The 15,432-nt window shown below is 33.9% G+C and overlaps 1 protein-coding gene across 1 annotated transcript in view; it reads right to left on the minus strand.

Moving 5' to 3' along the window:
• Positions 1–15,432, minus strand: part of Lama2 (laminin subunit alpha 2) — a 555,405-nt gene that overhangs the window by 194,914 nt on the left and 345,059 nt on the right. The window contains exons 23-28 of the mRNA XM_077801650.1: positions 7,088–7,324; positions 5,747–5,890; positions 4,863–5,042; positions 4,532–4,720; positions 4,315–4,448; positions 398–515 (exon numbers count right to left, since the gene is read on the minus strand). Of these exons, the coding sequence (XP_077657776.1) occupies positions 398–515; positions 4,315–4,448; positions 4,532–4,720; positions 4,863–5,042; positions 5,747–5,890; positions 7,088–7,324 (1,002 nt within the window). The remainder of the gene's footprint in view (positions 1–397; positions 516–4,314; positions 4,449–4,531; positions 4,721–4,862; positions 5,043–5,746; positions 5,891–7,087; positions 7,325–15,432) is intronic.

Here is a 15,432-nt window from a genome sequence, read left to right on the forward strand (position 1 = left end):
CATTGCAGTTTAAATGCCTCTAACTGTTCAGAAATAGTGCCAAAAAAATAGATCAGTTATAATAGACGGGCCTTTTGAAAACAATGTTATCTCCCAACTGTTTCGTATTTTTTATGAATCTTTTAATTTTTTATCAAATATTTCTCTTTAGCTCTGATTTGTTCTCCTTGGTCACAATAACATCATCCTGTTGCTACTGTTTCTAACACTGTGAGGGAAAGATCCAATAAAACAGGTGAAGACTATGTATGAAAGCACAACTGGGATTTGGGAATGCACCATCTTCCCCTGAAAGAGCTTTTGTAACCTGTTGCAAGGTCTCAGCCCCTAAGGGGGTGTAGGATATTCTACTTGGCTCCTGAAATGAGGGGAAGGGGGTCAGTAGCAGCCAGCTTACCTCACAGGACAATCCAGAATAGCCCACAGGACAATCACATTTTTCTATCAAGTGAGCTGGAGGACTCTCTGCAGTTATACGTCCTGGTTCAGCTACCTCCATGGCAATTTCAGAAATTCTGGAAAGAGCAAATACATACTTAGATCATCCCATCAGTCAGCTCAGGTCACCTCAAAATACTCAACCCTGCAAGAAGACTGTCTTCAGATTCTTACAAACCTCAAGTGCATTTTGGTATGTGTACATATAATTGAAAGATTCAATTAAGTTAATTAAATATATTGTTTTGAAGCTGCCTATATCTACAGGGGCTCATGTGTCACATTTTCCTTCTACATTTTTGATTCCTCAAAGATTGAGATTACATATTAGCAAAAATTCCGCACAAATCCTAAGGAGTTCAGTAAATTGGATATCTGATATCCTGTTGAGACTTTATTATAAAGATTTCCTCTCCACTTTTTAAAGTGTGAGTGGCTTCAGGTAGACATGGAAATTTAATTAGACATTTATATTTTTTCAAACAGACAACCCAAGGTCATTCCCTGTAAGAATATCTCCTGTAGTCACTAGTGAAATTGCTTTTAATGTATTAGTGTTCCCAATTTCTTCCTCTCTAGCCTCTGAATGTCCTTTCAAGAACTTTAGAAAACCACCCAGAAAACAACAATCTAGCATGATATAATATTGGTGTATTCATAAGGACAAAGAAAGAACATTTCAAATTAATATTTTATTAACTTCATTAAAATAAATTCTTCAAGTGACTTAATGCACCCTTCCTATTGCTGAAAAAGACCTTATAATTGATAAAAAAGATCACAGTGAAAATATTGATATCCTTTTCATTAATTTGAAATTATACATTAAAAATATACACAGTCCATAAACTCAGACTATTTCATGATTGACTAACTGGTAACATGAAAATGTTCTGCAAATAAACTTTTAAATGAGACAATAAACAGTTTTGCTTCAATAAAAGTCACCTCCAATAGTCCAAGGATTTGAAATCATAAACTTTATAACAAGCATAGGTAAGTTTCATTGAGTTATGAATGCACATTCTGGTTTCACTAGCATTGTAATCTGCAGTCTGAAGATGAGCCAGTCTTTATGACACATATGTTCAGCTAAAATTCAGGTTTCATTCTCCCCTCCTTAGAGTACATACAGTGGTAGTAAGCTGTAAATAAACCACTCCCCTCTGGTAAAAGAAACTCCATTCTTCTATTACCCTCAGGCTCTTTGTGGGAGCAAGAAGGTAACTTGGTATTGTTGAGGAGCCTTCTCTCCTCTGGCACCTCCATGGTATTTTTATAGCCATAGATATATTACCATCATATCGCCTCCTCTGCCTTGCACAAGTATGCACATGACAGACCAACAAGTGTTTAAAAATCAACTGAAGCAACAATAGATAATTCTGCAATGCAAAGTTTTTCTCCAGGGATTCAAGGGGATTCCAGGAAGGTGGAAGAGTGGCTATGCAGGATAGATAGAAAAGCAATGATTTTGTCTGTATCCGAGATATGGCTTCTGTTTCAATGAATGCTGAATGGCAAAAGTTATTTCCTGTATAGTACAGGAAAGGGACCAGGGAGAGGACAGAGGAGAGGGAAATGGGAACTACTGGGGAATGATATTGGCCAAAATATATTATTATATTATGTGCATATATGAATATGTACCTATGAATTCCACTATCATGTACAGCTGTAATGCGCCAATAAAAAAAATATGGGAAAAAATTTAAAGTTATTTGTTTCAAACAAAGGTAAGAGAACGCCAAAGCAAGGAAAAATGAAAAGGCTAGGTTTACAAAAATGTGTAAAGTGTGAATCTCCAACCACACATATACTCCAAAGTCTCTGCTTTTGAGACTATTAAATTTTATATAATAATAAAGATGTAGGATTGTGTGCTATATTTTGTTATATTTTGAAAATATTTTAACTTTTTCCCAACATTTGCCATGATTCCACTGCCTCACAAGATCAGGTGCTGATTATCTGCCTTATTCTTATCATTGCTAGATGTTTTGCTAATTTTTAATGGGGTTTAGAAAAAGGGAAATATTTTTTCCTAAAGTTTCATAAAATTGTCACTTAAACCAAAGGTTGTCATTAGTTAATGAGAAAAAATATGATAAGAAAAAGAGACATATGGGGGTTCAGAGACAAAGTGTCACATTGTAGAAAGGCTAAATCGGTGAGAAATGGAAAGGAAGTGCATTGAAAAATGAATGACAACATTGTTTTCATCAGTTCCACACAAAAAAATGTGACCTACCTAACTCTTGGTGCAGCTTGGAACAATTTGCTAAATAATGGATTTGCATATCTATGACATGCAAACCTGCTTTGGCTTCTACCACCTACTGTACATTTGATATTCTAAAATAATTAACAATATAGCTGACAGCACTTTTTCAGGACACGGTTTTTAATTATTCCATATAAAACATAACTCCTGTTACAGTGAGGAATGTGACAAGGAAACCAAAGGAATATAGATTAGAAAGTGAATTTTTTGTCCTTGATTTACTCTTTTACCCAAAGTCCCTATATCAATAAAAAAGGAATATGAAACTTAATGAAATGAAAAATTATTTTGCTATATTAAATACTTATTACAGTATAAATATTTGAAATATGGGATTTTCAGATGCATTAATTTGACAATGAGAGGCTTCATAATTTTGTGTTGTTTTCTTGGCCTGGTTTACTAATTTATCATGCAAGATTAGTTTTACTAACATATATTGCTTCCATATTCTTACAGAACATAAGAGAAAAATACATGAAAGAGAAATTGAGACTATTTTATGAAATCAACTCAACCTTCTACTTCTATGGTATAAGACTTACCTACATCTGAGTGATTTCTCATTTTATCTCATTGAATAAGTTGCTCATTCTACTAAAGAAAAATATTAGGTGCCCTTGTGTTATCAAAGTCTCCTGGCTTCACCATTATTCTCTCTTTATTCTTATTTTAAACATTTTCTTTGCTACTAATCCTTTCCTAACAGTCATTAAAATGATTACTTCTGTCTCAAATTGAACAATTATCCCTTGACTTTTGACACTGTCATTCCTCCCTTTTGTAATTGCATTCATGGAAACAGCAGTGCATGCTCACAATGTTTGGTTCATGGTGTGCCATTCATTCTTTAAAATTGTGAGATTATTCCTGCACCAGGACTCCATTGAGACTGGCATTAAGAATGTCACCAGTGTGGTCCTAAGTGTCAGTCCCAATAAGCTTCATTTAAACTGGCCTCTTTGAGTCATACCAAACTTTGAATACTCCCTGGAAGTATTACAGTGGCTTGGATTCCATGATACCTCATTCATTCTTGCTGTTCTCTCTCTCTCTCTCTCTCTCTCTCTCTCTCTCTCTCTCTCTCTGTGTGTGTGTGTGTGTGTGTGTGTGTGTGTGTTTTCAATATGATTCCCAGTTGTTTCATGTCATGACGCATAGGTAAATGGTGCAAAGGGGAAATACATGGATGGTACACTGGGGTGAACAGATGAGGATGCTCAGAGTTGGAAGAGACCAGACTAACTTGGCCCTACCTGGTTCCCCTGAGAGAAGAAGGAGGGCACTTTTCTAGCAATCTTATAACACATTTATGGCACAGCAACTAATTATATGTGATCTAAACGACATGTTTTCCTGCATTTTGGACTAGCAATTTAACTCTCCCCATCTAAAGTGAATTCAATATTTTTTTCTGTTTTACTCAGGTTTTTGTGCTACTTCCCTTTTTTGGTAGTAATGCCACCCTTGGCTTGTTTTTTATTATCACATTCCAAAAGCAACCACTTCTAAATCTTATCTGGTGTCTTACTGACCTGTCCTGAAGAGTCTACAGTCAGACCTTAATTTGAACATTTTCTTTCACAGTTTACCTGCTTTGTCTCATGATGTTTCCATAAGTAGCCTTGATAAGAATATAATGAATGTCATATAGTGTATCCAAGAAGTCTTCGCGGGTTACAGATCTAGTGACTCGAGGATCATCACCATAATATTTCCATTCTTTCTGTGAGTAAGAAACGAAACCACGTTGACAACATTGAATGCAAAACAATTGGTATCCTGGTACTAATCAACCAATAACTTTACCTCTGTCATTTCAATTTCATGCCTTGTCAGTTGGCCAATGAGCGGTGCAGCCACATGCCTGATGATAATTCTAGCATGAGTAGGAGTCCCACCTCGAATGATAACTTGAGGTTTATAAGTAGAGAAGCCTGTCTCTTCCCGAGCCTCAAAATAGATTGTGTACTTGAGTTTGCCTCCGTAGGCCATCAACTAACAAAAGAAAATGGAGATGTAGGTAATACTCCAAACAGTGTGATTCCAAAAGCATCTTTTACTTTTTACTTTGTTTTTATGTGAATTCAAAAGTGTTTGTATGTATGTATGTATTTATTTATTTATTTATTTATTTTACCTTCTTTCCTTCAAATTGTTCTGGGAGTTTCCAATAAAAAGGTTCCAAGTGGAGGTCTTTTCTCACCAGATCCATGTCTGCTACAATCTCAGGATGTTGAAAAGCAATGCCTTTGGTAGTTGTGTGCTGCAGAGCCTCGTCCACTAGAGGCAGAATGGTCTGCTCAGCCTTCAGAGTTACCTGGGTTAGGTAAAAAATGCAACCCGAATTTGAGTTGAAGTCTTTGGGGCATTACTTTAAAACTAAGTTATGGGCTGTACATCTATCTACGGTGCCTATTCCCATTCTATTGAGGGGTTCTCACAAGAAATAGGGCACCTAGTGGTGAGCATGCCAGAGGATGAGTCCTTTTAACTAGTGTGCATAGTGAAAACTATAATATCTGAAAACTGAAATATTTTATACTAATAAAAATAGAATTTAAAAGTAAAAAGAGTTAAAAGAAAATTAAGGCTAAATATGAGCAGGCTCCCACACTAAAAACTAAAAATTTCCTAAGGACTGTTGGAATTCATGTAACAAGTTCTGGTGGTCTTCATTGCTGCATTACTACATATCAAAATTCATGCTCTGGTGCCCTCATTCCTCAAGACAGAGCTTCTTCCCATGTGAAAGGGTAATGCCTCCCTGACAATGCTTCCTCTTCACTTCACATCTATTTCCTTATCAAGAATAAATGAACTATCTTTAAGGAAGAATTTTTTAAAAAGTCATTTACTCCAAGTGCCTAATGGCACATAGCCCCTTTACCATTTCTGAACGTGCACAGGGGAAAAGATTACTTAAATATTTTGCCATTACCTACCATCCCTCGGTGGCCAACTAAAAGATGCCAGCAGGAACTAACATTATGCCATTACACGGCTCAGCAACTCCGTACTCACCCACGTTCGGATCAGTCCTTTTGCTTCAGAGCACCCAGTAGTAACACCGAAGCAATAGCAGCTGCTGCAGCCAAGTGGGTTCTTGGCATCAAGTCCAAATTTCCCTGGCCGACACCTGTCACAGTGGATGCCTTCCACATTCACCTGAAGAAAGAAGAGAGCCCATTCGAGTTCATAACAGCAATGTTAGGGGGATACCAACTTAACAGTGAATAATAGGAACACATTTATACTTCATTAATAAAATAAAAGAATACTGAATATTAGACTCACATCTTAATGCCATATGTATTTAAACTCACTGTTAGGATTTCATGGGTTTTTAAAAGAAGTATTTTGTTTATAAATGCATCAATTACTAAGGGTAGTGGATACATATTTTTTAAATTTAAGTGGCACTTTTCCCTACAATTTTGTTGTGAGCAATATGAAAGCCTCATGAGAATTCCAAAAGTAAAATTAAAACAGGCAGAGGTTAAAAAATGTACATTTTCAAGTTATAATATAATGTCTATGTCATATAACACATATTATATACAGCACATAAATATAACTATACTATGTAATAATGTAGCCTTGTACTTAGTTTTGACTGGGTCCTTTGTTGACAGAAGTTGTCATTTTCCTAAATCCTTAAGACTATACTGATAACCACTCCCAGATTACCTCTTTCTGTTTTCTCTGTCTCTCTTTCCATAGATTTTATCTTGAAAAGATCCCTCGGACACAGTTTTAGCTGCATGTAATCTGGATTGATTTTTCAGAAATATTTAATGGGAAAAATCCTCATCCTTTTTAATTGTCTGTTTTTCTACATCATTTCACAATATTAATGAGAGCTGAAATTTGCACAGTCACTCTTTGTAATGTCAGTGTTTGTATGTGGTGAAATTTTACTGAACTTTCTCAGCAGTAAATTAATTTCCCAATATGCAGTGATTAAAGATTAAGTTTAGGAGAAATTTTTTTTTAAGCCTAGTGTTTAGCTGTGATTTTCTCTGATGTTTAAAAAAAGTCTTATTTGCCCCACCCCACAGATTATTCTGGTTTAATCAAAGGAAATATATATTTAAAAAAAACTACTTTAGCTTTACTATTGAAAATACATCATCTCTATCAACTGGAAAAAAGTTGGGTTTGGGTTGAAAGTAAGTTATTGAAAAGCATAACTTATCTGTGCTGGAGAACTTGAGAAATTCTGGCAATGACTTTTTTTTTTTTTTTTTTTTTTGGTACAGTGTAATGAAACAGGATTAACAAATACCTCATGAAGTTGAAACTGAAGAATGGAATGGAATCAGAATTGAGGCTTTTCCTTGAAGCATTTCAACAGCATATTACCTTACAAGTGCACTGGCCAGTTTGATCACTACAAGAGCATTTTCCAGTCTCTGAGTCACAGGTGGAGGCATCTGTCCCTGGCAGGAAGCAGTCACAGAGATTGCAGTGAGGGTAGTTCCAGTGACCTCGATTACACTCTGCACATTTTGCACCAGAGAATTTTGGGTGACACTTGCACTGGCCTGTGTTCACATTGCACTGGGAATCCAAGGAGCCCACCATGCTGCAATTACAAGCCTACAGAGGAGAGAAAGACAGTGACTGTTAATACAGCTTCATAGGAAATATTTTCAACTTTAATCTTAATGCTCCTAGGCTTTATTCAAACACATAACAATCCTGTATCTATCATATGCTTTGTACTACTTGTTTTAGTTACTTGGGAAACATCAGTAGATCCAAAAGTTAAAATTGCTCTTTCCATTTATACAAATAGAAATCATAATGTTATGTGAATAAGAAGAAATGTATTTATTTCTGTCTTTCCATGGTGGGGAAGGGTTAGATATGGGTTTTCTTCATATACTTTTTGCTTCAAAGAGTATACTTCATACAACCAAATTTCATTTCATATTCACTACACATTGATTCACTACTGCAGCATGAAAGTTCTATGGGAGCATACCTATGTCTAATGGAGGGAGACCAATAAATATGTATTATAACATGACAGAATAAGCACTATACAATGGAAAATGGTATGAGAACATAAGAGGAGAAGCAATCCAGATGCAGGGAAGCCAGGGAGAGCTTTGAGAATTGACATCTTATTTATTGGTTTTTGAAGTTTAGCTTTGCAGACAGCCCAGATTTGAGGGAATTGACTGGTGACCTCTGTTCTTCACCTCAGTTGTATGCATTATTTTCAGTTTGTTTATGTAATGCAATTTTTTTGCTCAAAATTTTAAAAACTTGAGGGTTTTCATTAATTTACCAGAACATGGTGAGTTATTTCAGTTTGAGAAATAATAATAATAGTAATAATAATAATAATAACAATTATTATTATTATTACTATTATTATTATTATTTGGTATTTGGTACTGGGGTTTGAACTCAGGGGCACTAAAACACTGTGCCACAAACCCAGTCCTTATTGCATTTTATTTAGAGACAAGGTCTCACTGAGTTGCTTACTGCCTCCTTGAATTGCTGAGTGTGGCTTTCAACCCTTGATCCTCCTGTCTCATTCTCCTGAGTTGCTGTAATTACAGTACATAATTGTTTTTGATGCAAATTTGAGTCTTATTCTGATGTATTGTTGATATTTTTATCTGTTCTATTTTATTAATTTTGTTCTTCAGGATCAACTATAATTCTTGAAGGACATTACTTTTATTTGTCTGTCAAATCTAAATCTCCTAATGTCTTCCCTAATCCTCTTCCTTCCTTTACCTTTCTAGTTGTATTGACATCTCAAATTGACATTCTCCATTTTTTTCAGCTCCTGTTGTATATAATGAGAACTTTATGGTATGTCTATAGCATCAATGCATGTTTTAATTACACATGCAGTTTTATCTTCTTTTGAATACTTTCTTTTGCACTTCACTCATTTTCAATTTTTGATCTCCCAGTTGTCCTTTTGTCTTACATTCTTAAAGTTTCTGTTCTTGATCTAGAGTTCATATCTCTTGACATTTAGTGACATTTAGGAATCCAGTAGATTCCTAACAAGTCATTTAGAATCTTGGAATAAATCATTTTCAGGGGCCATTTGTGCCACTTGTCAAACTATAGGCTCTAGCTCCAAATCCACCCTGCTTTATTGTAGTGAGACTTTGTAGAAATGTCTCAATGGCCAGGTGGCAATGTGTCAGGCTTTGTCAATAGAAGGCACTGAAAAGATCCAAAGAGGTCCAAGAAACTTCCATCCTGTTTATGTTTCTTTATTAATATTGTTACCATTATTATTTTATTATTTAGTACAGAATCCTAAGGTCCTGAAGGGGTCCCAGCTGTGCCTTCAGGCCACTCTCCCCCATAGGCACTTTTCTCAATGGCTTCTCACCGCATCATACAACTCTGAGATGATACTGCTTCTGAACAGCTTCTGCATGTCTGTACTCCACCAAAATGGTACTGCTTCCAAAATGAGCACTTGCCCACTAACTCTAATGATTTGCTGTTTTGTTTTGTTTGTTTTTTAATGACAAGTAGGCTGTTGATACCTGTGGTTTCTATACCCTCCTTTGAATGTCAGCCTCACCAGGGTGAGGGGTGTGCTCCGTCCTAGCCCTCAGTTCGTTTAGTGTCAACTCTCTCTTGGCTGACAGGTAATAGCTGCTCTTTTCTACATGCTCTGTAATTCTTTTATTATTTTTAAATTAGTAATTACCTTTTTCAGTTAACCGTTATTTTTATACAATTTTCCCTGTTTACATAAACTGTATGGTTTCTCTCTCCCTTCTGGGGCCTGAGTTGGTACTCAAATGAGACTCACACCTCTCTGACTTTACCACCAGATGGTGTTTATGCTTTGTGACCTCACTTTATCATCCTTCTCAGATCTACAGCTCTAATGCAGAACCAAGTCTGGCTCCCACTTCATTGTTCAGCTTAATTCTTCTATCCACTGTCGATGGGGACATCAGAAGACTACTCTTTCTAGGATGTAATATACAATCATCAGTTTCTCTTATGGTTTTTTGTTTTGTTTTGTTTTGTTTTTCTGCTCAAATGTTTGGTGAAAAATCTTCCGAGACTCTGATATGAAAACATCAGGCTTTACTTTGAGTGTTTTACAATATTTTTCTATCTCTTCATTGCTATGGAGGAAAAGGGCTGCAATAGAGATGCCTACTAAAGTTATTTTAAACCAAAAGTTCCAAAATTATTTGTTATATTGCAAACATGGGCATAACCCATTGTAATAACCTCCAAGTAACTCATATTTGTAGAACATCAGATGTAGAATGAAGTTTCAAAATTATGATGGTTTACTAATTCATTCATATAATTTTTCCTTGCCAATTGCATTGAATATGTATCAATTCACCTAAACAAGATTTGCCATAGTCAGAAGCAAAAGTATGATGTAGTATGGAAAGCTACAGTTGTAGTTTTAAAAGTCCTGTGAAACATACACATCTTTAAATAATAAAAATATGAAATGTCTGCTACTGAATTTATTGTTCAAAACCATAGATAGCACAAATACTTGAGGAAGAATTGAGAGTAGACAGTGGGACCTGTCCATATCAGGAAGTTTATTTGGGAAGTTAGAGTGGGGAATAAATGAGGCTATAGATATGCATAGATAACATGATAGTAACATCAAACTTAAATAATAATTAGATGTAATGTTTGTTTAGCAATAAAGGATTTATTCACTATTCCCCTGCTAGTAAAGTGGCAGCTTTGTATTCTACTTCAATAGCAGTTCAAATGATGTGTATGCTTACACCTCAGCTCAGAGAAATTATCCATGACACAAAGAAAGAGAAGCTAAATCCTCCAGTCACCGATCATTTAAATTAAACTCATCCAAGTTTTGTAAGTACTAGAATGTATGCTTGTAAATAAATTATTTGTGAGGGCAACATTAATTGTTATATTGTGTGGTTCTTCATAATGTAAACTGTGTTACTATTCAGAAGTTTAGATTTTTAAAAATTGTTCAAAGTAATCAAAAATTTAAATCAGCTTAATGTTTATCTAAGGGCCAATAAAGTGATAGCACTGAAAATAACTATGCTTTTATAGAGATTTAAATTATATTCTATTCTGATTTACATCCTAAACATTAACTAGCAGCTGTAATTTTAGGAGTTTCATTAGAGTTTAGCTATATCATAAGACTTTGTGGATAGAAGGGAAGAGATCCCTCAGATGCATGGATATGATATTGGAAATACATAAAGTCAATCATAGACATTTAGAGCATTATTTATACTCATAAGATCTGACATTTTTGAGAAATTTTAGTTTTGTTAGTCAAAATGGAGCTCTAGGAAATTTCAAATTTAACAATTCCATGGGCAATAGAAAAATGAATATCCTGTGTAGTTTTTATTTTTTCTGATCACGTGTTTAATTGAAGTCAGATCAACTTCCTCAAACAATTGCCAATAAATACCCTGTTCTCTCCTATTTCGGTATATTCTAGGTTGGCATTCAGATGTTTTATCACACACGTATAAAAATGGATAGAGTCTACTATTGTACGTAAGCTGAGTGGAAAAATGAGTTCCCATCTCTAGAGGGATCTAACAAAGAGATAACCACACCTGGTTATCACATTTATCACCTTTCAATATTCCCTAACTCAATCTGATTGATTGGAACAACTCTCACTAACATAACAAATGTCCTTACTTACTGTTCTTACACTTAATGAACACAGTTCATCTTTACTCTTACTTGGCCCTAATGTTATATTTGGGACTTATGACTGGTTCTTCTTTTTGAACAGACTCTTTCTTAGATTTTACAGCATGTAGAGCTTTACCTCCTCTCTTTTTCAGCTGTTAAACTAAGAAACCAATAAATAAATAAAAACCAAGACACAATTGTATCAGACATTGGATAACAGAAATCACAGAACTGTAATTTTGACAAGAGAAAAACAAATGAGGCTGTGGGGTATGGGGGGTGGTATTTCTAAACTGCAATGCACAGAGAGGAGAAACCAAAGGGACAAAGGGTAGAGTTTAGAGAAGGCAAAGCAACTAAAATTTATGGGAACAAGAATAATATATGTTCGAAAAGCAAGATGTTTGAATGAGAAAGAACTCTGGAGATTTGCACAAGGATCCCTTTGAGTCTTTGTCTGAAAGCTGATGAGTGCATATAGAACAAATTCTACTGGTTGGGGAAAATAAAGCATTAAAAAACCCTGGGCTGAGCAGGGTGTGGTGGCATGGCTGTAATCTCAGTGGCTAGGGAGACTGAGACAGGAGGATTGACAGTTCAAAGCCACCCTCAGCAAAAACAAGGTGCTAAGCTACCCAGTGAGACCGTGTCTCTAAATAAAATACAAAATGGGATTGGGGATGTGGCTCAGTGGTCAAGTGCCCCTGAAATCAATCCCTAGTACCAACAAAACAAAACAATACAAACGAACAAAAAACCAAACCAACCAAACCAAACAAAAAAAATTCTAGGCTGAGAAAATCCCTAGACTTCACAGTGATCTTGAAATAGTCTATATTCCCAACAGCAGGACAGGAGAGCCACAATATAATGCTTTGGGTAATGTTCTCAGAAGGGTCACACCTTAGTAATAGAGTTAAGTGGTCCCTGGATTTAAGGTTTTGTTATATCTTCCCTAACAGAACTTAAAAGCAATCTTCAAAAAGGTTCAAATGATTAGTGAGTAACTAAATTGTTTGCCAGATAAAACTCAATACTCTTTAAAGGAATACAACAAAAATTTGATTTACCACAGTGAAAAATGTACAATATTTAGCACTCAAATAAAATTTATCAGGCATGTGAAGAATCAAGAAACTGCAACTCAGAACCAAATAAACCAATAGGAAAGGTTGTGAAACAAATGATGGAATTAGCAATCATCTTAATACTGCTAATATTTATAAATATTTTCAAAGATAAATAAAAAATGTGAATGAATAGGGAAATGAAAACTATAAATAGATCCAGAAGATGATTGTAATGACCAAAGATGTAATGTTTGATTTTTTAAAAAATATATTCAGTTGGATTAACAGAGTACACAAGATAGAAAATTAATCTGTAAATTTGCATATTCAACAAAAACTGTAAAAAATGAAACATAGGGAAATGGTAATTCAAACAAACAAAGCTTCAATGAGATGTGGCGGAAAAAAACAAGTGGCCCATTGTACATTTTAATGAGAAAGAGTGACTGGGGTAAAGTATAGGGAATTATTTAAAGAAGTAATGGGTCAAAACTTTTTCAAATTTGAAAAAATGGTCATCTTATAAAATCCACAGATCCAACTAATCTTGTGGGGGGAAAACATAAAATTATAAAAAAAAATTCAGTATAACTAAATAGCTGAAAACTAATATCTATCTATCTATCTATATATTCACCAAAAATATCTTTAAAAAATTAAGAAAAAATAGACATTTTTTAAGCATAAAAGGAAAGAAGCATTGCAGTAGACTAAGATACTAGAAAAAATAACAATAAAAATTAGGAAGGTAGTAAATGAAAGAATAAAATTGGTATGATATGGAAAGCTGGATATGTAAAAAGGAATTAAAAGCATTGGAATTAAATATATATATCTGCATATGTGTATATATATGGACAAACAGAAAAAAAACATTTTTCTTCTTTGAAGAAGATAATTGATTATTTAAATCAAAATCAGATTTTATTGTGAGATATATACCACAAATAAATAAAATATATGATAATATAACAAAGAACAGGAAAAAGCAATTGGAGATTTATCACTGTAAAGGTTGTTATGATATATGTAAAAAGGCCTTATATAAGGTACTTTTTGGAAAGTGAAAAATGTATATCCCTCAAAAAACACCTAACCCATAAAACAAACAGGGTTACCCAATAATCTAAAAATGAAAGAAAACTATCATTTTAAAAGTTATTCAATCCAAAAGAAGGCAGGGAAATAAGAGAAAAGCCAAGAATAAATAAGGCAAGTTAAAAGTGAACAGAAAAAGCAGACATAGCCTGGTGTGGTGGTATACACCTGTAATTTCAGCAGTTTAGGAGACTGAGGCAGGAGGATTACAAATTCAAAGCCAGCCTTAACAATTTAGCGAGGCCCAAAACAACTTAGTGAGATCCTATTTCAAAATAAAAAAAATAAAAATAAAAAGGGAGAAGGATGTGGCTCAGTGGCTCAGTGCTCTGGGTTTAATCCCCAGTGTGGAGATGGGAGGAAGGGGCACATAATCTAATCATATCAATACTACATAAAATAAAAATGATTTAAATACTATAATTAAAAGTCCAAAGTATTAATACTGAACAAACAACAAATATTTAAATATGCAATATCTAAATGAAACACTGAAATATTAGAGATAACATAAATAATTTTTGTAGAAAAATATACATAACACACTATGCAAATACCAAGCATAACAAAGATAGAATGGCTATATAAATATCAGAAAAAAGAACATTTCACAAGAAGGAATATTATCAGGGCTGAAAAAGGATATTTTATCATAAGGGTACAATCTTTTCAAAAGGACATAAGAATCCTAAATGTGCATACCTCTATGATACTGTTCTAAAATACATGATCAAAACCTGAGAGAAATAAAAGAACCAACAGCTAAATCAGAACAATTGTTAAACATTGTTGGTAATTGAGACAACATTTAGAAATCAAAATCATTAAGGATAATATACTCAATAAAATATTTCTTTCAACAATTCTAGAGTACATATTATTTTAATGAATATTATAATAATTAGGAAAACTTAAAAAAATCAAATTAAGCAAATTTTATTTCATGCAAGCTGCTGAATTTATTGATAAAATTGTATATATTATTACAATATTATTACTTTAGTGTTTTTATGATATATAGTGATGTCCCCTCTTTCATTTGTGATATTGATTATTTCTACTTTATTCCTTTTTTTAATTCATCTTTCTAGAATATGTCTACTTTATTGATCTTTACAAAGAAACATTGATTGATTTTTCTCTAAATTATTCCTGTTTTCTATTTCACTGATGGTACAAACTCAGGATTTATAAGAAAGGAATACTTTTCAACCTATTTCATAAAGCTAGCAGTAGCCCAATACCAACACCAGACAACACTATTAAAAAACTCTTTGGATATGCTTATGAACCTAGATGTAAAAGTTATTGACAAAAAGAAAATGAGTAAAAGTTACACAGACTATAAAGGAAAAAGTAAAATTTTACTTGCAGAAGACATGATTAGCTACCTAGAAAACCTCAATAAATCTAGCAAAAAAGCACCTAGAATTATACTCTAGAAAGATTACAGAACAGAAGTGTAATGTATTAAAATGATGATTTTCTATTCTAGCAACAAGTAATTAGAGAGTGAAATGGAACAAAGAATAGTACTTACCTTTGCATAGAATATGAAATAATAATAAATTCAACAATATATCTGCAAGGTTTGCATGCCCCCAAACTATAAATCATTGCTGAGGAAAATCGTAAAGACCTAAATAAATGCAAAGTTATGCCATGTTCACACACGGGAAGATCCTATATTCTTAAGAAGTCATTTTTTTGTTTTTTCAAATTGATCTACACATTCAATGTAACATGAATGAAATTCTAGAAGACTTTTTGGTCAAGAAATTGGGAAGCTGAATTGAAAATTTATTTGGAAATGTACCTAAACATATTGGAAATGAAGAACAAAGTTGAAGAGTACACAATTCT

Source organism: Urocitellus parryii, chromosome 8 (assembly GCF_045843805.1).
Source record: "Urocitellus parryii isolate mUroPar1 chromosome 8, mUroPar1.hap1, whole genome shotgun sequence".
Classification (NCBI taxonomy): Eukaryota; Metazoa; Chordata; class Mammalia; order Rodentia; family Sciuridae; genus Urocitellus; species Urocitellus parryii.